Raw genomic sequence first — 24,705 nt, 5'->3', positions numbered from 1 at the left:
GAGTTCAATCCCCAGCAGCACATGTACCAGAATTATGTCTGGCTCTTTCTTTCTCCTCCTATGTTTCTCATTAATAAATAAATAAAATCTTAGAAAGAAAGAAAGAAAGAAAGAAAGAAAGAAAGAAAGAAAATGACGGATGGAGGGTGGATAACATAATGGTTATGCAAACAGACTCTCATGCCTGAGGCTCCAAAGTCCCAGGTTCAATCCCCCACACCACCATAAGCCAGAGCTGAACAGTGCTCTGGTAAATAAATAAATAAATAAATAAATAAATAAATAATTTTTTTTAAATGACAAGAAAATGTATGTATAGGCAATATGATGTAGAGTAAGAATAAGTAGCATTGGGTGAAGATAGGAGAGGTGAGCTGGAGGTATATTATGGAAAGTCTTGACAGTCATCTAAGGAATTTGAAGTTTATGGGGGGGAGTGACAACACTGAAAGACTTTAAGAAAGAAGATAACAGACATGATAATAATGAGAACTGACACTTCTGTCCAGGTCTTATAGTTTTAATTACAGCGAAAGTGGAAGGTCATTTGGGACCATTGTAATACATGATCACCTTATAGTTGTCTCTCCTTGATTTTGTTGTTGTTGTTGTTGCTATTGTTTTTGCCAGATACTGCTTAGCTCTGGCATGGGGGATTGAACCTGGGACTTTGGAGCCTCAGACATGAAAGACTCTTTGTATAACCACTATGCTATCTCCCCCAACCCTTATAGTTGTCTCTAAAGTCAAAATAGGATTGATAATACATAGAAGATGTGTATAAAGAGATAACAATGACAGAGGCCTGAGATGAAAAATGACAGAGGATAAGGAACTTGAAAAGTTAAGTTGTAGTGATTGCAGGGAAAGCAGGTGTGCGTGTGCGTGTGTGTGTGTTGTGGTTTTATACATGATTATGTGCTATCAAATAAGCCATAAAGAGGCCTCAGAAAAAGGTGCTTATAAGATCACACAAAAGCAGGAATAAAAGTCTCTGAATTAAATCACACAAAGGCAACATTTGCAACGTTGGCTGGCATATCAGTGCTGTAGTGAGGTGGATACTAAACTTCAGGGGACTAAAAAATGTAGAGACTGATTATAAATGCAAAAGAATACAGAAAATCAAGTCAGTACTTGCATGATCTTTCAGGAAACTTAACTCTACTGGAAAGGGCACTAGGAGACTGCAGTTAGAGCAGAATGAGTTGTTCAGAAGCTGTGGTGTGTGTGTGTGTGTGTGTGTGTGTGTGTGTGTGTGTGTGTGTGTGTGTGTGTGTGTGTGTGTTTAAAAGAGACCAGAGACCAGAGAGGTAGCATAGTGGCAGGCACATGCCATGCCTGTGTGAGGCCCTATCCTTTCGAATTAGTGCTTGGCATCTATGCTAGAAGTGGTATTGTTGGATCATAAGGCATTTCTATTTTTGTTTAAGGACTCACCAAACTCTTCTATAAGAGCGGCACCAGCTTGCATTCCCATTAACAGTGCCCCATGATCCTTTTTCTCCACATCCTCACCATTTGTCATCTCTTGTTTTGTTGCTGTGAACCAGACTCATAGGATATATACACATATCTAGCCAAGAATATTCAGAGATTATGATCTATTTTATTTACCTATCTTGTTGTCACCAGAGCTTCACAACTCTGAGCCAACAATTCCAGAGACAGAGACACCACAGTACTGAAGCACCCAGCGCTGTGGTAGCTAGAGGATCAAGCTTGTGAATGACAAAGCAGATGACTTCCCAAGTGAGCTATTTCCTTGGCTCTATACTTTGCTTTAAATGCTTAAGTACAACACACTTAATGCATCACCTGATGTGCTCATCCAAACAGAATAACTCACAGCTCACTTACTCACACAGGTCAACAAGTGGTACATTATCTGGACCCCCCCCCCACATCTACCTTGTACCTCTTCTCCTATGTCTCTTATGTGCACTGTTCTAACCTTGCTTTCTTCAGCTTTATAATACATCTGGGAGATCATTCCAGAACGGTGATCTTATTTTCTATCCATTGTCCACCCATGACAAACAGCTTTTGAGTCTCTGACTTTTGAGTCTCTGACTGGTACAGACATTGGCATAATTCACTGAGATTCAGAATGTGGAAAGCGGCCGGGGTTTGGGGGGAGGGGTAATAAAGTGCTTTGGGACATATCTACTGTATCCACTAGTTTATTCAATCAGTCCCCTAATGCCATATGAGCTGTCCTGGCCTTCTCCATTCATGAGTACTACAGTGAACAGCCGTGAGCATACCTCCTTCTATTGTTCCATTCTTCTACCTACTTTCTCAACAGACAGTGTGCTTACACACCCCAACCCCCTCTTCTTGAAAACAAACTAAGTTTAGGGGAGATTCCACAGCCAAAGTCACTGGAAAGCACTGACCTGAGCAGCAGACATACTAGAATTCAAGTCCAGGCTGCCTCATCATTGACTGCCTGGACTAGAATAACCATCTGTTCTCACCAGGCTATTTCTTTAGATCCATCAATGTTTTGTGAGTTTAAAAAAAAAAAATTGTGGCTTTGATTCTAATACTTCCTGGATGATTTCTTTTCATTCTTTTTATTCTAGAGAGAGAGAGACTGGCCCAAGTTGAGGGAGAGATTGAGAGAGACACAACAGCACTGCCTCACCATCCAGGAGCTTCCCTGAATGCCGTGGTGCTCCCATGTGCTGCTGGGGCTCTAACCTGGACCAGGTAAACTATCTCCTGACCTGGTGGGATTGTTGGATAGATCAGAAATACTGTACATGCTCATTGGATTTAGCTTTGTTTTTCTGCCAGTGTACTATTCATGTCCTCAATTAATTTTTTTCACTAGACTGTTATCTTTTACTTACTAATTTTCACGACATCTCTGCATATTCTGGAGAGTAATCATTTACTAGGTATGTTGCAAATCTTTCTTCCAAATTGCTGTTGGCCATTTATACAACAAAATGTGTGGAGAGTACTTATTATGTGCTGGGTACTGGAAACAAACTGGTAGATGTGGCAGATACAGTCTTCTCTTGAGTTACTTCTAATTGACCATAAAGTCAAATAGAAGTATCTTTAGAGTGTAATAAGTTCAAGGAAGGAAGGATCCAGGAGAGAAGATAATCCACTTTAGATGTACTGAGACTAGATATGTATGTCCCCTCAAAATTCATGTTGGAATTAACTCCCCAACGTGAGCGTGTTTATAGGTGAGACCTCGGGGAGGCAGTTTGATCATAGGTGGCAGAATCCTCACGAGTGAGACCTGGGTCCTCATAAGAGGCCTCCGAGAACTCCCTCACCGTCTGCCACAAAGGACGCAGTGAGAAGAGGACGGTCTGTGAATCAGGAGGCAGGGTCTCGGCAGACACATTATCTGCTAGTATTTGACTCTGAATTTCAAATGTGAGAGATGCCTGTAGTTTACAAGCCGCTGCCCAGACCAGAGACCTGCTGAAAATACAGCATACCAGACATTTATTCCTGAGGCCTCATAGGCCACAGGTTCATTATGTGGCAGAGTGTTCTGGTTTCTCTATCTTTAAAGTAAATAAAATCTGAGGGGAAAGTCACTTCCCATGTTGACTAAGACATGGAAATGCCAGGGCACCTTTCTGGGGATAGAGAAATTAACTTAGTAGGTTTATGAATGATTAAGCCAGAATCCACTAAATCTCTCTGTTTTTCTATTCCTATCCTCCTTCCAATCATTCATCTTCTCATGTATGTATTCTCCTAGCTATCCAGTTCCTGAGCATCTCTCTAGCCCACCCAATCCATACATCCATGTATCCGTGCATCCTTTCACCCCACCAAACGCTCCCCCTCTGTCAGGTTCCCCAGGCAGCTGACACCTGCCATGCAGGGAGGTCAGTCAGGGAGGAGCAGGCACGACACAGACACATGAGGGAGCAGCTCAGCTTAAGGTATTTATTCAGTGCTCTCAAGCCAGCCAACATGCTTGGAGCACAGGGTGGGCAGAACTAGGGGAGGGGAGGGCAGGACAGAGGGTAGAACGGGGTGGGAGAACACAGTGACACAGTGCATCCTTCAGTTACTGCAACTTCCGGGGGGACCGAGTCATGAAGTCCTCATTTCCAGTGGGTGACTGATCAGGCGTGACTGCAAGAGACACACACTTAGCACTTCCTCTTGCAGACAGAAGCCCCACCCCCAGCTTCTCTCTCCTGAGAAGCATGGCTTCCATGAAACATCTCTCACCATGAGAAGTCCTGTGCTCGCCAACTCTCCAGCGCTATCTCCCCCTGGGAGTCGTTCTTCTGGTCCCCATCGAAGTTTCCGCAGGCCCCACACAGCATCCCAGCGTGGTCAGTGCTGACCATCACAGCCAGAAGCCCGTTGGGCCAAAGCTGCACCTGGACCCCTGCCTTTTGCTGGACTAGCACAGAGCCATCAGGATTCTGACTTATAGATACAGATGTTAACACATCAGCTGGGAGGCTCACTTGAACACCATTCACCTAGAGGTGGTGGGTAGGAACACAGAGGTGAGGTCAATGCCATGGAATAGCCAGGGGGCTGCTAGGTCAGAGACTTAGAGCAAGGCAAGGAGTTCAAGGAGCAAAAGCAGAGAGGCAGGTGCAGAGGGAGGAAGACCTGTATGGATGTGCCATATGGAAAGAAGGATCCAACAGTTAGAGATTTAGACAGAAGGATAGAAAGATGGCTGGTGAATGGGTGGATGGGGGAAAGGATAATGGATAGAGAGGCATGCAGACAACTGTTCAAGGCCAGTGTGGGGAAGCACCATATGCCAGATAGATAAATAAAATCAAACCCCAGGGACTTCCTGTCTGGGTCAAGTTTTCAGAATAAGAGAAACTTTAAGCACATCCTACGAGTTACTGGTTCCCTAATAGAAAGCATCACTACACCTTCTTTTTTTGGTGACGATCTGAAGACAAGTAATTACCTTGCAAGCATAGTAATCATGTGAGAAATGACTGTTTCTCAGTCACAGGTTGTGGGCTCGATACTGTGTTAACTCTGGGTTTTTTTCTGTTTTTTTTTCCAATGCCTGTTTAGTCAATGAGTCAATCCTCAAGTTGGGTTTATTGACAAAAACATAAGATAAGAGGGATCTTGTCAATCATTACTAAATCAATTTTTAAAAAAGAAAAAAAAACAATAGTAATTTTTAGGACAAAATGATTGGAAATGATTATGTTAAGTGAAGTAAAGAAGTGATTGGCAACAACTAGATGTCTTCACTCATATGGTCTGAAATATTGACACAAACACCAATCCAGTGCACCAGCTACAGAAATCTGGACGGGGGGGGGGGGGCAAGACAGGTAACCAGGAATTTAGGGACAGTACAGCAGGAAGAGGAATAGCCTAGAGGAGATGTACCCATGCCCAGGCTTACCCATACACCCTGGTTTGGTCTCACAGTCACAAGTCCATCCTGGAAGAAGATGTGAACATGGCCCACAGCTCCCACTTTGCCTTGGCAGGTCCGGACATCAGCCAGCACCCGGTACCAGGGGATGACCCCCTGGAGACCTGGGCAACGGGAGGAGAGTTCATAGACGTCGGGGGAGCTGATAACATTGCGGGATCCATCAAAGGTGGTGAGTTTGCCTCCCATGGAGAGGGAACAGAGACCATGGGGGACCCAGCAGTCTCGGGAACCAGCCTGCACCTCACATACACGACCTGACTGACAGCTTGTAGGCTGGCATGTCAGACCGGTGCTGACAGAGCAGGAACAGCGTTCTTTACAGTCTGAGCTCAGCAGGGAGGAGTTCACCTGGTGCAGAAAGGGCCAGGTTACCATGGTGTGCACAGTCTCATCTATCATCTATCCACCCTGTGCACCCATACAGAGGGCCTTTGTGGAGACCCCCATTAAGAAATAGAATTCAGGGAGTCGGGCGGTGGCGCAGCGGGTTAAGCGCACGTGGCGCAAATCGCCAGGACCTGCGTAAGGATCCCAGTTCGAGGCCCCGGCTCCCCACCTGCAGGGGAGTCACTTCACAAGCAGTGAAGCAGGTCTGCAGGTGTCTGTCTTTCTCTCCCCCTCTCTGTCTTCCCCTCCTCTCTCCATTTCTCTCTGTCCTATCCAACAACAATGACATTAATAACCACAACAATGTTAAACAACAAGGGCAACAAAAAGGAAAATAAATTAATTAATTAATTAATTAAAAAAAGAAATAGAATTCAGTTACTCCAATAGATTAGTTCATTCAAGTTAAAAAAAAAAAAAAGAAAAGAAATAGAATTCAGGGCAGGGGAGACAGCATAATGGATATGCAAATAGACTCATGCCTAAGGCTCCGAGGTCCCAGGTTCAATTCCCCCCATCCCAACATAAGTCAGAGCTGAGCAATGTTCTGGGAAAATAAATAATAAATAAATAAATAAATAAATAGAATAGAATAGAATTAACTCCTCCTTCCTCACAAATCTCTGTTGTTCTATTTTGTTTGTATATTTTGTAAATGCAGTGGTTCACACGTGCATGATACCATAGGCCTGTCTCTCTTGTTTAATTTTTTTCTTTCTATATACTTAGACAGAGATAATGTGACAGATAGAGACAGAAGAGAAACACCACAGCTCCAGTCCAGCATCCATGGAGAATGCCTCTGTTGTGCCAGGGATTGAACCCAGGGCCTCATGGTGATAAGGCATGCACACCACACACTAAACTATCCTCTGACTTCTAGTGCTGTGTTTTATTTGTTTATCTGTTTGTTTTCCAGAGTACTGCTCAGCTCTGGTTTATGGTGGTATGCAGGATTGAATCTGGGACCTTGGAGCCTCAGGTATGAGAGTCTCTTTGCATAACCATTATGCTATCTACCCCCACCCACCTAGAGTAGTTTTAAGACTATACTTCGATTATTATAGCACAGCAAAAGCAATACTGGATCAACTTCAAGCCAAAAACCTCAAGAGAAAATACAACCTCCCTCACTGACACTCTTTCTACCTCCCTTCATCCCAATGACCCCAATCCGCAGGAGAGCAAGCGTGTGCTAAGGTACTAGAGGATGGCAGCTGCATGGCAAAAGGACACCCTACCAGCTAGGGTGCATGCCTCGCCATGTGCAGCCCATGCTCAAGGCCTGGAACCTCATGGGAGATCTTCTGAAAGTAGAGGTAACTTTACTGCTGAGCTCTCTCTCTCTCTTTCTCTCCCTCTCTCTCTCTCTCTCTCTCTCTCTCTCATCTCCCTCTATCTGAAGGGGAAATAAAAAGTTATCTGCAGTGGTAAAATAACACATTTGAATCTCTAGACCAAAAAAAAATTTTTAAAAGAAGAAAAGGAGAGGAATAGAGAAAAATAATCCAATTGAGGCCACTAAGGCCACACCTCTCAGTAGATCCACTTCATGGGAACTCCTGGTAGAGGAGGAGTATGCCCAGGGCACCAAAGAATTGTGCAGCTGAGCCTGGACGGAACACAGAGTCACAGGATCTGAGAAGGAAACAAGCAGTTGTTTGAAGATATGTATTTGGGGGGGGGGGGGGGTTGGCACAGCTAAAGTGACTGTGGTGTTGGGGCTGTCATGATGTAGTCTCCTATTTCTTTCAAAGCAAAAATGTACCATGACTTTTCCAACAACCCAATGGTAGAACTGGGAACTGGAGAATCCTGACTCCCCAAGCCCAGAACACAGGGCCTTGAATCCCAATTCCAGGAAACAACTTTCTCCTGTTTCTCTTCCATCTGAGAAGTTGCTTTTTTATTTTTTTTTTCACCACATGTTCAAGTTCTTCCTCATCTCCCAGATCCTTAGCTGTCTTGTCCAGAGCTCAGCCCGCAGACCTTTGTTCTGGCTATCTATATTTATTGCTCATGGGTCTCATCAGATCTCATGAAACCACAAGGCTCTGTAATGGACTCCCTGAGTTCTGCTTTAGAGGGCAGGCAGCTGCTGTAGAACATTCTTCAGACAACTAGAAAAATTCAGACAAAAAACTTTAAATAATAGTTTTGAATTACTGTAAATCTTCTATTTTGATACATATTGTGGTCATAGAATTGCATCTCCTTTTTCTCTAGAAGTCCATGATAACGTATTTAGAGGGAAAGAGACACCATGTCTTTTTTTTTTAAGATTTTATTTATTTATTTATTTATTTATTTATTTATTTATTTATGAGAAAGATAGGAGGAGACTGAAAGAACTAGACATCACTCTGGCACATGTGCTGCCGGGGATTGAACTCCGGACCTCACGCTAGAGAGTTCAAAGCTTTATCACTGTGCCACCTTCCGGACCACGAGACACTATGTCTTTACCATACACTCAAATGATTCAGGAAAGCAATACATATACATTACATACAGAGAAAGGGTGATAAAGTAAGCCCATGGCAAACAACTGAAGAGCCTGAGCAGAGAGTATACAATTCCCTGTACTATTCTCATAGTTTTGCTTAAGCCCTAATTCTTTAAACATAAATATTTGAATACTTTAAAATATTAATTAATGTAATAAAACAAACAAATACCATACCTAGCAGTTCAGAGCATGGTGGGGTTGTGGATCCTGGTTCACCTCTTATTAACAGAAAGTTTTGGGCTGACTTCCATCAGTTCCACTCTCTTGTTCGTGTCCTCTCTCTCTCTCTCTCTCTCTCTCTCGCCCTTTCCTTCCTTCCTGTCTTCCTTCACCCCCTCCTTCCTTTTCTTTTCTTTTCTCTTCTTTTCTTTATTGCCAATGGGGTTATCATTGGGGCTCAGTGCCGACACTACAAAGCTCCCACTCTTGGCAGCCATTTTTTCCTTTCTAGTTTTTATTAGATAGGAAAGAAGAATTAAGAGAGGACAAGGAAATAGGGAGGGAAAGAAAGGCCTGCTTTACCATTTGTAAAGTGTACCCCCTGCAGGTAGGGAGCAAGGGCTCGAACCTGGGTCCTTGCACTTTGTAATGTGTGCACTTAACCAGGTGCATCACTGCCCAGCCACCGTCACCACCACCCCACTTTCTTGTTTTGCCACAAGGGCTACTACTGGGGCTCCATGCCTGCATGACTCCACACCTAGTGGAATCTTCCTCTGCTTTTAATAGAAAATGAGAGACAGAGAGGGACATAGACAAAGGGAGACAAAGAGAGGAGAGATACACCAGCCCTGCGCTACTCCTTGAGAAGTTTCCCCTTTGCATGTCACTCCCATGAGACAGTTGGGAGTTCAAATCCTGGTACCTGAGCACTGTAAAATGTGTGTCTACCGGGTGAGCTATTTTCCTAGCCATCACCCCAGTATCTGAACTCATAAAGTAGGGGGCAAGTAATAATAATAGCTCTCTCAGAGGAATGCTGTGATTACTAGATGAACCAACATCTGCAACAAAAGTGGTTGCATAGTAACGGCTCAAGACACATTGATGACAAAACTAAATCAACTATTAACTTTCAGTCCAGCTTACTAAACAACTGTTAGCTGTGCCAGCTATCACACTGTTGTATATTGCTAATTTTTTTATTTTATTTATTTATTTTCCCTTTTGTTGCCCTTGTTGTCTTTTTATTGTTGTTGTAGTTGTTACTGATGTCGTCATTGTTAGGACAGAGTCAAATGGAGAGAGGAGGGGAAGACAGAGAGGGGGAGAGAAAGATAGACACCTGCAGACCTGCTTCACCGCCTGTGAAGCGACTTCCCTGCAGGTGGGGAGCTGGGGGACCGAACCGGGATCCTTACGCGGGTCCTTGCGCTTTGTGCCACGTGTGCTTAACCCGCTGCATTACTGCCAGACTCCCATATATTGCTAATTTTAACAAGTGCTTAGTGGGTGCATTTTATGCACAATTACACCTGACCGTGGCAGCTATGGTGCAAGGAAGATAACTAATCCCATTTTACAGATGAAGAAAATGAGGCTCAAGGAGGAGACTCTTGTAGGCTGAATAATGGTCCCCCCCCAGCTACCAGGTTCTAATGCCTTAAACTAGAAAATAGGGTCTGGGATAAAAATATAGTGCTTATAGAGCCCTATAGAGATATAGAGGTGATCCTGGATGGTCTGGGTAGGTTTTTCAGGCAAACAATTGTGCGTCCTTTCAAGGAGGAAGATTTAATGACTCATGCAGACAGGAAGAGAGAGGAGAGGAAACACAAAGCTGTGATGGGGTCACAAGTCAAGGAATGCCTGCAGCCACCCAAACCTGGGAGAAGCCAGAGCTCTTCCTCCCTGGAGGCCTCTGCCGGGAGTGCTGCCCTGCCTACATCTGGATTTCAGTCCAGTGAGACTGGCTTGACTTCCAACCTCCAGAAAACTAGAAGAAGAAACTTCTCTTCTTTTACGGCACCAAGTTAATAGCCGCTTGTCACAGCAGCCGGAGCAAACTATTGATATTATAGCATGTCACCAGCTTTGGCTCACAGAGATGGGAGATGCAGATGGTTCCTCTGTTCCCATCCTTGATAGGGTCCCCAGGTCCTTCCACCCAACCTGGCCACCAAGAGGCCCACTCACCGGCAAATATCTGCCATCATGGGAGCAACCACAGTCTTGGACTGGGATGCAGATGCCATTGGAGAGCAGGAAGCGGTCATCACACTCACAGCCTTCAAAGCAGCGGGTGGTGCAGCCAGTGAGGCCAGACAGCGCTGCACAGGAGCCCTGGCAGGAGTGAGTGCAGATGGAGTAGTGGCTGTGGGCCGGGCAGTGGAGCGCTGCAGAGAGAGGAGTGACAGTGAAGAATGCATAGGGTTTACCCATGCTCATCGCCCAAGGTGATGACAGCAGCACTGGGCAAATCCAGACAGAATGGATGGATGGGGAAGCCCATGCAGCAGGGTCAGGCCCAGGACTGGGCAAAAACAGAGAGCTCTGAAGACCCAGAGGAAGCATCCAGGACTCTGGTGAAACAGTTGGTAGAGGCTGTTGTTATCCAGAATAGGCAAGGAATAGGAGTAGCAGGTTGGAAGTGAAGTTACATGGTAATACAGGAAGTGACACCCAGGGAGACTCCAGAACCCTGAGGCTGGCAATGAGGAGAGAGGTTAGTGCCGGAGACAGACAGTCCACTATCAGCACCAAGAACAAATCTGTGGCTGTGGGGTTGGATGATGGTCCCAAACATGGGTCATGCAGACATAGCCTTGCCCTAGAGTTTTGAAGGAAAGATACCCCTAACCAGAACTGTCTGAGAAGCATAGTCCTGAACTGTGTCAGGGGTAGTGATAGGGGTGAAGCCTTGTCCTGAGAGAATCTGAGAAATATGGTCTTATTGTAGGAGAGTCTGAGTGAGGCACACACTGGGGTTTTATTATGTGAGCTCTGGCCCATGCTATCTGTCCCTTCAGATCAATGAGGATCCAGGAGAAACAAGTCAGAGGCCTTAGGATGTTGGACCCTCTAAAAGGGGCCTTAGAAGCACCAATCAGGGAGCCAGGCTGTAGCGCAGTGGGTTAAGCGCGCGTGGCACAAAGCACAAGGACCGGCCTAAGGTTCCCGGTCAGAGACCCCGGCTCCCCACCTGCAGGGGAGTCGCTTCACAGGTGGTGAAGCAGGTCTGCAGGTGTCTATCTTTCTCTCCCCCTCTCTGTCTTCCCCTACTCTCTCCATTTCTCTCTGTCCTATCCAGTAACAATGACATCAATAATAACAACAATAACTACAACAACAATAAAAAACAAGAGCAACAAAAGGGGAAATAAATAAATAAAAATAATAAGTAAATAAAAAGAAGCACCAATCAGTGGGGAGCAGGATATGCTGCAAGAGAAATCTTTGACAGAGGGAGGTGCCCCTAGATGCAGAAAGGACAGGAAGCAGGACAGGGGTGACCCCACCTTATTCTGGCATCCTCCCAGGGTCCCAGGGACACTCACGACAGAAGCTGTCTGTCCTCCAGGGCTTAACTTCTGCACCAGCCGCCTGGCAGGCTGCCGTGTAGGCCGTGAGACTGTGGCAGAGGAAGGCACTGTCGCCCTTGTGGGCACACAGGTCGTACACACACTGGCGGAAGTACTCAGAAGGGCTCAGCACATTATGGCAGGTTGCAAAGGGGCCTTTGGGGTCCCGGAGCCGCCCGCAGGCCTGGAGGCTCTCATAGGGTGCTGTCTGCTCTGCGTAACACACAGGGCAGCCCTGGGGTCCACAGCCTTCGCTACAGCCTGGGGAGGAGCTGGGTGTTCGCCATGCAGCTCCAAAGGCTTCCACACTGGGGGCCACAGCACCACTGGGCAGGACAAAGTCGTCACTCCAGTTGCCATTGAAGTTCCCACAAAGGCCACAGAGCCGACCATGGAAGGGGCTGGGGATGGATATGAGGATCTGGGAGTCTCCATCAAACAGAAGCCGAAGCCCCTTGGTGGTCTGCAGAACCATGTTGCGGCCCTCGGCAGTCACTCGTACATGACCTACAGCCACAGGCAGGGCCACCAGCTCGGCATCCACAGTCACCTGTGGAAATAACAGCTGAGTCAGGGACTCCCAGAACCATAGACGAGACAGTCTCCTCAGACCCACCTGTGCAGTGCTGTCCCCCACAGAATCCCTGAGCCCTGCTGTGACCCTTTTAGACACCCCAGGGTAGGGCTGTTCTCTTCATATCCCCAGGGCCAATCTGTATGCCTCTTAGTTTCCTCAGAGTGGTCATATCTCCCTCAAACCCGCAGAGGGTCACCTCCCCTCAAATGTCTCAAGCAGGCTGGGTTCCCTCAAACCTGCAAGGCAGGGACACATCTGCTTACCTGTGGCCCCTGAGCCAAGACCACCACCTGACCCGCCACAGTAACCAGCAGGCGCTCGGGCTCTCCAGCCACGTTTTTCTCCAGGACGATGGTGAAGTTCTCATCCCCAGGCTTTGGGCGACAAACTCGGGCCAAGACATAGGAGCAGGAGCCATGCAGGTCATAGACACGACCATCAAGAGTGATATAATGGATGCCCCCATTAGACAGGCAGCGGCCACAGCCAGTAGGGTGACAAGCCTGGACACCATCCTGCACTCGACACTCCTCGTAGGGCCCACAGTTGGTGCCCTCCTGGCAGGTGAGCTGGCCGCCAGGTCCACACTCACAGCGCCGCCCACACTCAGGGCCTGGGTAGAAGACCTCACCCAGCGGGTAGTAACGGCCCTCGTGTAGGCAGCCACACTGGCCGAGCGGCACACAGGTGTCACCACTGAGCACAAAGCCAGCATCACAGACGCAGCCCTCTCGGCAGCTGGGCTCACAGCCCTCAGGTGCTGAGAGGCTTGGGCAGCTCACAGGGCAGGAGTCACCGCACAGCTTGTAGTGGCTATTGGCAGGGCACTGGAGGGCTGTGGGCACAAGGAGTAAGGAGTCAGGCAGGTGGGTGAGGGGGAGGTGTACAAGTGGGCTTGGAAGTGGAATGTGCTAGGTGAGTCTGGAGGCCTCTCTGCCTGAGCACATCTCATGAGTGGATCTGTCCACGGATCTGAGAAAGGTGTCTGGTCCAGCATCTCACTGGGGATTCAGTGTGGAGATCCGGGCACCAGGGCTCTGACCAGCTGCCTGTCAACCTATATCTAAAGATCAAGTGGGTGTGTACACAGATCATTTAAGCAAAATTCAAAGTAACTGGACAAGTCCACTTGTCCACTGGGTCTCATGTCCTTGGGACGTGAACCCACTGTCCTGTAGCTGTGAAGATCTAACACAGAGTCTCTGGAAAGTCTCTCTGGAAGAGTCCACCAGTGTAGGCCTCTGTCTGACCCCATGTCACCTCATGTCTCTGACTGGGGAGGCTGACAGGAGAAATCTGACTGAAGGGGGTCTGCTGAGGAGAACTGCCCAGACAACCTGAAACTGACTCTGTGTCTGGCAGAGTCAGGGTCAGAATCTCCCTGGGTGTGTCTGTTCATGTGTGTCTCCATGTTCATTTGACTAGGTGACACCAGCCAGAGGTGTCCCTGCCTGATGCCACAGGGCCCATTCCACCAGACCCTGTGACTGCAGTTAGTGACTGAAGCAGTGTATCGAGACCTGGCTGGGAGTGACTCACTAAGTCTCTGTGGACAGGAGCACCTGACAGAACTTAGCTGTCCAGAGTCACCTACTGTGTAACTCTGACAGTGTGAGTCACCGCAGTTATCTGACTAGGCTGCCCTGAGAGTGCGCTGCACCAGGGATTTGGCCCTGAGGTCTCTGTCAATGCAGTGTGCACGTAAGCTAGTATACTTGGTGTGTGAATGCTGTTGACATGACGGGAGCTACGTGGCTCAGGGGAGGTCCCTGACCTGACAGAGGATGAGAAAGCCCTTTTCTTAGCATTCTGTGACATGGGGGAGTGTGGAGGGTAGACCACCGCTAGAGCACGCTGCATGGATCTGTACTCACGGCAGAAGTCGGGTCGTCTCCACTCGCCAATCTGAACCCCAGCATCCTGGCAGGCTGCCACGTAGGCGGCCACGGCAGGGCAGAGGGCCCCAGGATGGCCCTGAGCCTGGCAGGTGTCCAGCAGGCAGGCCTGGAAGTACTGTGAGGGTGGCAGGATGCCATGGCAGGGTGCCAGAGGGCCATCAGGGGCTGAGATCACACCACAGGCCTCTGGGCCTCCAAACTGCGCCTGCTGGTCAGGTGTGCACTGGGGCGGGCAGGGGCCGGGCACACACTCCCCGCAGCCTGGGGCGCCGCCCACCTGCCACCGGCCAGGGTCAGGGCCCACAGCCTGCACTTCATCTGCCTTGTCCTGGTTGTAGTTTCCGCACAGGCCACAAAGGGAGCCTGAGTAGACAGCGGGCACGCGCAGACGCACAGTGCTGACTCCGTCGAAAGACAAAGAAAGCCCACTGGCCACAGTCACCACCACATCTTTGCCACTCAGGTATGCCTGCAGGCGCGAGTCTAGCTGGAAGGGCAGCGACACGAGCTGACCGTCCACCTGCAGGCAGGGCAGAGTGTGGAGTGAGTGGCGTGGACACAGGTTGGAACCATGCCCCTCTGCCCCATCCCCCGGAACACAGACACACACTAGCTACTGAGCACTTTGTATTAAGAGTAGAGGAGTAGCAGCAGCAGCAGTACTACGGCAATAAGCATAGAAAGACATGGCATCGCTGCACTCACAGTACCCTCTGAAGAAGGTACTTGCCTGTGATCATTTTTATGATGAAGAGAAGAGAAAGCATTGCTCTGAGCCATGTGGCTCCAGGCCTATACTCCAAACCCCCCACTAGTCCCTCCCCACCTACACAAGGTAATGTGGGGGAAGGCAGGCCCTTTCCCATCACTATCCCAGCAGCCCAGAGCCAGCAGGCACTCCCGTCTGACCCAGAGGTCCTCACCTGCAGCTTCCGGGGCCACTGGGTGCTGAGGGTCAGGACGTGGTTGTGGATGTACAGGGAGACGCTGCGGGTGTAGCTGACAGCCTGGCTGCCCCGGTGCTCATTGGCCACCGTGACGGTGAAGTTGTCAGCCCCCTGGGGTGGGGCGTGGCAGGGTGCACTCAGCAAGTACTCGCAGGCACCTTGGAAGTCATACTTATGCCCATCCAGGGTGATGTAGTGGGGATCCCCCCAGGCCTGACACTCAGATGTGCTGATGGGGAGGCAGCCCAACTGGCCTGAGGGCAGCAGGCCACACTTTTCACCCAGCCCACAGCTGGCAGGAGTGCAGACCACAGAGCCACCTCCTGGCCCACAGCGGCAGCGCTGGGAGCAGGTGCCATCAGCCCAGAACTCACTGCCAGCCTCGTGGTATGTGCCGTTGGCCCAGCAGCCACAGCCGCCATCCAGGGGGACGCAGCGGTCCACACTCCACACGAAGCCAGAGTCACACTGGCAGCCCTCAGCACAGGGACCTTCACAGGGCACTGAGACGGTGGGGGGTGCCGGGGATGGGCAGCTGGCCGGGCAGGGTGGGCCACAGAGCTCATAGTGGCTATTCTGGGGGCAGGAGATCTCTGCAGGAGGATGGAAGGGTGAAAGGGAAGAAAGAGAGAGAATGTGGTCAGGAGGTGGGCTCTGAAAACAGGGTGGGAAGAGACAGAGGAACAAAGGACAGAGACACAGAGAGGGATAGAAAGAAAGAAAGATAAAAGAACCAGGACTGGGAGATATCTCAGCATTAGAGCACAGGACTGCACACCTGAGGCTTCAGAGTCACTGGGTTCAATATCCAGCACTGCCCTGTGCTAGGGCTGAGCATGCTCTGGTCTTTCTCTGTCTCTCATAAAAAAATAAATCACAAATGTTTTAAAAAGGAAGACCCACTCAAATGAAGACACAGGATGAGAATCCAAGGGAGACAAGGAAATAATCTCTAAGAGAGAGTGGGGAAAAGACATGGAGAAAAACAAAACAATGCAGAAGGTCTGCAGTGGCCCCAAGCAGTCCTACAGAGAAAAACCCCCATACCTTCTCTGCTTCCCCAATACTCACCACAGCCAGCCTGTGGTCTCCAGTCCTTGATGGTAACCCCAGCGGCCTGGCAGGCAGCAGCATAGGCAGCCAGGGCCTGGCACAAGATGTTGTGGACCCCTCCACCCAGGCACACATCCAGAACGCAGCCCTTGAAGAAATTTTCGGGTGCCACGACAGCATGGCAGGCAGCGAAGGGGCCTCCTGTGCCTGCAGCCAGTGGCCCACAGAAGCCTGGGCCTCCAAACTCTTCCAACTGGTCCCCAGAGCATGTGGGGCAAGACCCCTGACATTCATCCCAGCACAGTGGGTCCCCGTCTGGAACTCTCCAGCTGCCACCCCAAGTGGGAGTGGAGGGAGCCAGGGTGCCATTGGGGAAGGCTTGGTCATTGTTGGGGTCGCGGTCCATGTCCCCACAGAGCCCACACACTGAGTCGTGGTAGCTACTGGGAAGCGTCACCTCTACACGCCAGTTCCAGTCATAGGTGACCTGCAGCCCGAAGTCAGTCACTAGCACTGCTTTTGATGCACCGTGGGTCACGGAAAGCCTTCCACCAGCCAAAGTGACTGGCAGTGCAGTCAGTACTCCATTCACCTGAGGGGAGGAGGCATATGGAGTACCTTGAGTGCCCAGCCCCAGCCCCCTGCCTGCCTCATCTTGCCACCATGGCTGATAGTTGCTGAGGACTCACTAAGGATGGTCAGAAAGGCATTTGACAAACATTAGAGATATCTGCTATGGACTGAAAGGGGTATCCCAGCCCCATCTACCTATCTATCTATCTATCTATCTATCTATCTACCTATCCACCTATCTATCTGGATATCTAGTCCATCAACCTAACTCTATCTCTCTGTGTTAGAATCTCTGGGCCTCTCATCTCTTTCTTCATTAACATTCACAGGTGCTAATCTGGGCCCGACTTATATACCCCACTTCACTGTGGGGTAGGACCTGGTATGATCCCCGTTTCACAGATTAAGAAATTGAGACCCACCAGATAAAGCCACTTGTCCAATATCCTATCACTTATAAGGAAGCCAGATCTTTGAAAATAAAAGTACTGAAGTCCTATGCCAGAGCTCTGAGCAAGGGACTGGGCTTCTGTAATTCCCAATAGGGGGTTAGTGGTTTTGCTGGGACTGCTGTTGCTTTTGCTACTACTTTGTTTCAGGTATAGGTGAAGAGAAGGTGCCTTGAGCTCCTGCCTGTGACTGAAGATGCCTCAGGAGGGGGCAGTAGGGGACCCAGAGGGACCCTCCAATAAGACTCACCCGGACTTTGCCAATCTCGTCTTTGTGAATGGAGACGTTGACATTGAGGGTGGCCACAGTGACACGCCTCACATAGGACACTGCAGGGTTGCCCCGGTTCTCATTCTTGGTGGTGATGGTGAAGGGGGCGAGGCCCTCTGCATTCCCACCTGGGCATTCTGTTGTCGCCAGCACGTAGTCGCAGGTCCCCTGGAAGTCAAAGTCCCGCCCGTCGAAGGAGTGGTAGTGCGGGTCTCCCCAAAGCCAGCACATGACCTCGTAGTTAGGAACACACACTCCTTGGCCATCTTTGTCCTTGCACGTCTCCTGTGGCCGACATGTTACCCCGTGACATGGGTCTGGGGGAGAAGAGAGAGGATCTTAAGGGGCTGTCCAGCAGAAATCCAGCTGTTCCCCAGTATCTGCTCCAGCTTGTGGCAGGGACACTGGCTGGGGGCTCCCACAAGCTGGGCCAGGTGTCAGGGTTCTCACATCAGAGACTTGGACCCTGCAGACTGCTGTCCTAGCCCCCCAGGTTCTTGCCACCAAGACCCAGACTCCAATGTCCCTATATCTGAGACCTAGAACTCAGTGTTCCCTTGCTGGAGATTTCAATCCTTGGAGGCCCGGGTCTGAGCCAAGAACCTCAGGGGTCTCTGTGACTGTGACTCCAGTACAGAGGCAGAGCTGGGAGCACCCAGGAAAACAGGGCTTTCTGTGTCCAAGAGTCAGATACCAGTCCCCCCCCCCCAAAAAAAAAAAAACCCTTCTTTCAGCCCCTGAAGTTACCACATCTGAGGCCCAGATCCAAAAGAGCTCTGTGCCCAAAATCAAGGTGTTGGAGGCATTTTCTGTGAAGGACCCGACTCCAGCTGGCCCACTTGTTGAGACCATGACCCTGGGAGTTCCAACACAAAGTCTCAGGAGATCCCTCCAGGAAGAGTTCCATTGCAGGAGGCTTGTATATCAGAGAATGAGAACCCTGTTGTTGGGGTTCTCATTCCTAAGTCTTCTGTGTGTCAAAGGCCCTGCCCCTAGAGTTGCCAGCTTTTGGAATGCCCACATCCACAGACGTCCTCTTTTCTCCCCCTGCTCACAGCTTTCAGTTTTTGACTTTGCTTCAATTCTACCAGTAGCTTTAGGGCCTGTCAGCAGAGGATGCTGGAGGTCACTGCAGGAAGAGGGGGGACCGTCCTCCTGGCTCCTGCTATCCAGGGGACTTAGAAGCAGGAGGGACTCCCACTAAGCCAGGGCCACTGGTCCTACCTGGCTTCTCAGGAAAGGCACTCAGATGTCCTGACAGGCAGCTTCCCAAGAGTAGGGCCATGACTCCAGAGGAGATTCCCCCTGCCTGCCAGCTCCAGCCTGCATAACCTCTCTGCTATACCTGCAGCTTCCCATGACAGCTGTCTCTCATTTCCATGTCTGAGACCCTTCCTTCAGGAAGCCCTATATCCAGGACCCAAGACTCGGGCTTTGGATGCCTGAGCTCTCCTGGAATCTCTTTTCTGTCCATGGGGGGGGGGGATGTTCCCATCTCCCCTAACCCCTCATGTCTGAGGCTTGGTGCCTCCTCCCATTTATCTGTGGTCAGCAAACTGCAGCACAGCCAGCTGCCTATTTTGAAGACAAGGTTTTACTGGAGCCAAACCACCTCACTTAGTCTGACTGAGGAGCCTGCACATTTCAAAGTTTCTCTGGCCCTTTGGAGAAAATTATATATATCCAGTTCTGCTTTATGCTGGAGCTACCTGACATTGGTCACATGAAACCTAGTCCTCTTCCAACATGAAGACGCCAAATCTCATCTTCTCTATTCTTACCTTTATGTTTCTGATTATTAAACAATTTGTTCTGCTTTATATCTTAATGCTTTTCAGCCACCAAGTTGCAGACGCTACTATGATACCAACCTGATGATCTCACCATTGTGTCCTGGAACCCCACTTCTCCAGAGCCCTTACCCACTAGGAAAAGATAGAAATAGGCTGGGGGCATGGATCGACCAGCCAATGCCCATGTCCAGCAGAAAAGCAATTACAGAAGCCAGACCTTTTACCTTCTGCACCCCATAAAGATCTTTGGTCTACACTCCCTGGGAGATAAAGAATAGGGAATCTTCCCATCAGGGGATAGGATACAGAATTCTGATGGTGAGAACTGTATGGAATTGTACCCCTCTTATCCCACAATCTTGTCAATCATTATTAAATCACTAATAAAAATAATTTTAAAAAAGAGAAAGAAAGGGAGTCGGGTGGTAGCACAGCGAGTTAAGTGCACGTGGCACAAAGCACAAAGATCGGCATAAGGATCCTGGTTCAAGCCCCTGGCTCCCCACCTGCAGAGGAGTTGCCTCACAAGCGGTAAAGCAGGTCTGCAGGTGTCTGTCTTTCTTTCCCCCTCTCTGTCTTCCCCTTCCCACTCCAATTCTCTCTGTCCTATCCAACAATAATGACATCAATAATAACTACAACAATAAAACAATAAGGACAACGAAAGGGAAGAAAGAAATAAATATAATTTTAATAATTAAAAAAAATAGAGAGAGAAAGAAATCTAGTCCTGAAGTTTTTCACAGCCTAGATTCCATCCTCAGGGTCCCTCTGCCTCTCAGACCGGAGGGTCTCTTCCTCTGACCCCAGGTATTGGATCCCAATCCTGAATCCCCTGTACCTCCTACCGTGAAGATCCCAGCTACACTCCCCTCAGCAACAGAGCCCCTGTTACTTGTCCCAGTCACACCAGCCCCAGCCTCAGTCCCAAACACAGCACCTTTGGTGATGCAGCTCAGGACACCTCCCGAGGGTTCGCACACCTCCCCTGGCTCGCAGCTGTGGTCCGTGCACACCAGGACTTGGCCAGCATGGCACACACACTGTTTCTGGCAGTTGTCGATAAGCACTGTCTTGTCTGGCTGTAGGGACAGAGATGGCATCCTTTAGATGGGAGCTGACTCTGGCTTCTTTGGTTGTCAGGGGACAGGGTGGTCCAAAGAACATGCAGAGTCAGGGGTACCTTGTCTGTGAAACTAAGACATAGCATCACCCTGAGGTCCAATTCATTGATTCTTTTTTTTTTCTTTCACTCATTTGCTTATTGTAAAATAGCCACTAAGTATCTGCTGAGTAGGAGACGGTTCATCAAGGGACACAGATTTTGTGTCTGTCTCTCCCTCTCCCTCTCTCCAACAAAAGGAAAAGGACTTGCTACTGAGAATAGATGAAGGAGGCAGAGGTGGTGAGCAGCTAGTATAACAGAGACCTGGGTACATAACCAGAACATGGGAGGCAAGAGGGAGTTTAGAACTGTAGGGAATATGGTTGTATATAGAACAGCCATTCCTGCTGCTTTAGGATGCTGGGCCCGAGGATGGGAGAGAACCAAGCGAGAGAGGACACACCAGGGCCATGGTGTGGGTGGACAATCAGGAGGTTCATGGGGGCTTACGGGCAGTGGTAAGGGCATGGAGCCTGAGGCCTTGGACTCAGTCTGAGATGCAGAACTCATTCTCACCTCATAGTAGACACCATTGTGGTAGCAGCCACATTCCTGCATGGGCACACAGGTCTCGCCACTGTTGAGGAAGCCGGGGTCACACTGACAGCCCTCGACACAGCCATCCGGACACTGTGGGGGGGCAGTGAGTGCAGAGCAGCCCAGGGAGCAGGTGTCTGCGCAGACCTCATAGTGGCTATTGGGGGGGCACTTCATCGCTGCAAAGAGAGCGTCTCTTAGCACCCATGAAAGGTAGGGGCTGCAGGGCCCAGGGTTCTACCCTTCTGTGGTTCAACCTCCATTTTCCTTGCCCCTTGCCACCTCCTCCCTCTGTCCTCTGGCTCTCCCCTTTCCTGTCCCTCACTCACAGCAGAAGGATTCGGTCCTCCAGGGTTCCACGTGGCCTCCAGCTGCCTGGCAGGCACTCACATAAGCATGGATGATGGAACAGAGAATGCTCTGGTTCCCACCACTCGCACAGAGATCAAAGACACAATCCTGCAAGGGGCCCTGGGGATCCAGCAGTTTGTGGCAGGCGGCCAATGGCCCAGTGGGGTTGGTAAGGAACCCACAGAACTTCTCCTGCTGGTACTGCTGCTGCTGCTCAGGCGTGCACTCTGGGTTGCAGTTCTCGTCGCTGGGATCACAGGGGGGCTGTGGCACACAGGGAGAGCCAGGCACCTTCTCCTCCCAGGAGTTGCCGAAGTCATTGGGGTTGCCTGCCTGCGAGCCGTCAGGCATCTGGAAGTCATCTTTGGGATCTCCGTCGTAGTTGCCGCACAGACCACACATCTGCTGGTAGTAGTTGCCTGGCACGGTGACCCGCACATAGTACACGAGGTCGTAGGCTACACGCAGGCCAAAGTCGGTCTCAATCACGGCATCTGCGCCGTGCTGAGACACACGAATCTTGCCCCCATCCAGCACCACGGGCAGCCTCATGTCCACACCATTGACCTGGAAGTGAAGCCACATCTCAGAGGGTTCATTCTAGAGGACAGACGCCCTGCCTGACATTGAACTTCTAGGAGTCCTTATGTCAATGGCCTTCATTTCCATATTATTTCAAAGGGCATAATAATGGGCCTTGAGGTGGGCTGAATGATACTCCCCAAAAGATATGTCCACACAGAACCTCAGAATATGACACTATATGGAATAAGAGGTTTTGTAGATGTGACTGTTTGATTAGTCATTTTGATATGAGCTCATTCTGGATTTCAATGATCCTATGTTCAATGAAGAGTTTCCTTATAAAAGCCAGAAATCGCAAATACACAAAAGAAAGACCAAGTGAAGACAATGAGGGCAGAGATCGAGTGATGTAGCCACAAGCCAAGGGCACCTGGAACCACTAAGTGTTAGAGAGAAGCAAGAAAACAGTCTCTCCTGGAGTCTTGGGGGTTATAACTATGGTTGTTACCATTTTGGTTTTGGATAGGATGGGAAAGAGAGAGAAAGGGGCACTCAACCATATCAGAACTGGTCCATAATTAGCCAGGTCACCTCTTTCCTGGATTCCTGCTCTGGGGCTGAATGGTCCCTCCTCCTCTTCTTGACAACCAGGCTTCCCAAATCTACTCTTGGCTCTTACTGAACCTGCTGCCCTTACCGTGACCTTCCACTGGCTCTGCTGCAGCCGCAGTGTGTAGTTCGCCACCAGGACAGTGACAGCCTTGGTCACGCTGACACTGTTGCCATTCCAGTGCTCATTCTCCTGCAGGACAGTAAACTGATGCAGACCAGGCCGGGTGCCACAGGTCTGAGCCAGTACATACACACAGGCACCCATGAAGTCATAGCGGCGGCCATCAAAAGTGGTGTAGTGGGGGTCTCCCGAAGCCTGGCAGGTGACAGAGCCCACAGACACGCAGCCCAGGATGCCATTGGATGGTTGGCAGGCCTCTTGTGGGCCGCAGCTAGAGGGCTTGCATGATACCATACCACCTTCCTGGCAGTGGCAGACGGAAGTACAATTCGGTCCCGGGTAGAAGGTCTGACCTGGAGGGTGGTAGGCTCCCTGGTGCACGCAGCCACAGGAGGACACAGGCACGCAGGACCCACCACTGAGCACAAAGCCGTCATCACACACACAGTCCTCATGGCAGTCGGAGCCACAGCCCCCGGGCACGGGGATGTCTCCACAGGACAGCGGGCAGCCGTAGGCGCACAGCTCATAGTGGCTGTTGGGTGGGCAGCTCTTTGCTGTGGGGAAAGTGGCCATCAGAATGGAGAATCTCTGCTCTTGTTGATAAGCTTGAACCCAAACCCACATGCATGTGCACATGCACATGCTCATACACACACAGCGTTGCAGCTGCAAGAAGCCCCCTATTGGCGGAATGAGGAACTGACTATATCACATTTAACCTCATCCTAGCAAGATTGTATGACAAGCCACCAAAATAGCTCACCTGGAAAATACATCTGCTTTGTTATGCATATGATGCAGGAGAAAATGTGGTCAGTGCTTTAGTCTCCCTCTCTCTCTCCCTCTCCTTCATTTGAAAAAAGTCAGCCCTCTGGAGGAGATAACTCGGTGGCCTTTTCCAGCATAAGGCCATGGGTTTGAGCCCTGGGACCACACAGAAGCATCATGGGAAGCATCATGGGAACTCTATGGACGGTAGAGTCATGCTTTGCTATCTTTCCTCTCTGTGTCTGTCTCCCCCTCTATCATTTCCCTCTAAAATAAATAAATGGGCCAGAGATGCCACTCAGTAGTACCATGTATGTAAGAGGTACCACATATGTGAGTGGTACCCTATGTCCATTTTCTGGTACCACATTAGAAAGGGGGAGGAGGGAGGAAGGAAGGGAGGGAGGGAGGAAGGGAGGAAGGGAGGAAGGAAGGAAGGAAGGAAGGAAGGAAGGAAGGAAGAAAGGAGTTGCTATTGATACATTCATTGGCAGACAAGGTTGAGTCCCACAGCAGTCCCCTCCCGATACTCACGGCAAAGTTCTTCACTCCTCCAGGACTCCACAGTGACCCCAGCAGCCTGGCAGGCAGCAACATAAGTCTCTAAAGCGTCACACAGCACCCCAGACTGGCCTGGCATCAGGCAGCGGTCATAGACACAGTCGCGCAGGGCTTCCTCTGGGTCCAGTATGGAGTGGCACTCCTGGAAGGGCCCGTCAGGATCTGCTAGGATCCCACACTCCCTCTTGCTCTGTAGCTGCTGTGTCACCAGGGAGTCCAGATTGGGACATTCACCCGGCTCAGTCGCTCCACAGCCTGGCTTTGTCTCCTCCAGCCAGCTGTTTCCAAAGGCCAGAACGCTATCGGCCTGGCCGCCACCCCGAAGGGCCAGTTCATCACTTTTGTCCCCGTTGAAGTTCCCACAGAGCCCACACAGGGCCCCAGAGTAGCTGCTTGGCACCTTGACAATCACACGAGCGTTCCAGTCATAGGTGACAGTCAGGCCAAAGTCGGTGCGCACCACAGCATCACTGCCCTGACGATACACTTGTACCTGCCCACCTGCCGCCTGGAAAGGCAGGTACTGAAAGACGCCATCCACCTGGACAAAGAAGGGGCAGGGCCAAGGGGTCAGGGTATTCATGTTCTCTGGAACACATGCTGCTTCCACTATCTGCAACACCGTCTGCCTTCTCCCTCCTCTGACTCTCACCCTAAGCCCA

The 24,705-nt window shown here is 50.0% G+C and overlaps 1 protein-coding gene across 1 annotated transcript in view; it reads right to left on the bottom strand.

Annotated features, from left to right (window-relative positions):
* Nucleotides 1–3,913: 3,913 nt before the first annotated feature.
* FCGBP (Fc gamma binding protein) overlaps nucleotides 3,914–24,705 on the bottom strand; it is an 86,532-nt gene continuing 65,740 nt past the window's right edge. Inside the window, exons 10-24 of the mRNA XM_060185930.1 lie at nucleotides 24,017–24,584; nucleotides 22,676–23,268; nucleotides 21,432–22,020; nucleotides 21,082–21,281; nucleotides 20,341–20,482; nucleotides 17,587–17,924; nucleotides 16,333–16,906; nucleotides 15,238–15,854; nucleotides 14,291–14,834; nucleotides 12,680–13,251; nucleotides 11,816–12,389; nucleotides 10,455–10,654; nucleotides 5,387–5,770; nucleotides 4,219–4,478; nucleotides 3,914–4,119 (exon numbers count right to left, since the gene is read on the bottom strand). Of these exons, the coding sequence (XP_060041913.1) occupies nucleotides 4,110–4,119; nucleotides 4,219–4,478; nucleotides 5,387–5,770; nucleotides 10,455–10,654; nucleotides 11,816–12,389; nucleotides 12,680–13,251; nucleotides 14,291–14,834; nucleotides 15,238–15,854; nucleotides 16,333–16,906; nucleotides 17,587–17,924; nucleotides 20,341–20,482; nucleotides 21,082–21,281; nucleotides 21,432–22,020; nucleotides 22,676–23,268; nucleotides 24,017–24,584 (6,165 nt within the window). The 3' untranslated portion in view covers nucleotides 3,914–4,109. The remainder of the gene's footprint in view (nucleotides 4,120–4,218; nucleotides 4,479–5,386; nucleotides 5,771–10,454; nucleotides 10,655–11,815; nucleotides 12,390–12,679; nucleotides 13,252–14,290; nucleotides 14,835–15,237; nucleotides 15,855–16,332; nucleotides 16,907–17,586; nucleotides 17,925–20,340; nucleotides 20,483–21,081; nucleotides 21,282–21,431; nucleotides 22,021–22,675; nucleotides 23,269–24,016; nucleotides 24,585–24,705) is intronic.

This window comes from Erinaceus europaeus, chromosome 2 (genome assembly GCF_950295315.1).
Source record: "Erinaceus europaeus chromosome 2, mEriEur2.1, whole genome shotgun sequence".
NCBI lineage: Eukaryota > Metazoa > Chordata > Mammalia > Eulipotyphla > Erinaceidae > Erinaceus > Erinaceus europaeus.
The sequence above is the reverse complement of the archived record's forward strand: the minus strand, read 5'-3'. Positions and strand labels throughout refer to the sequence as shown.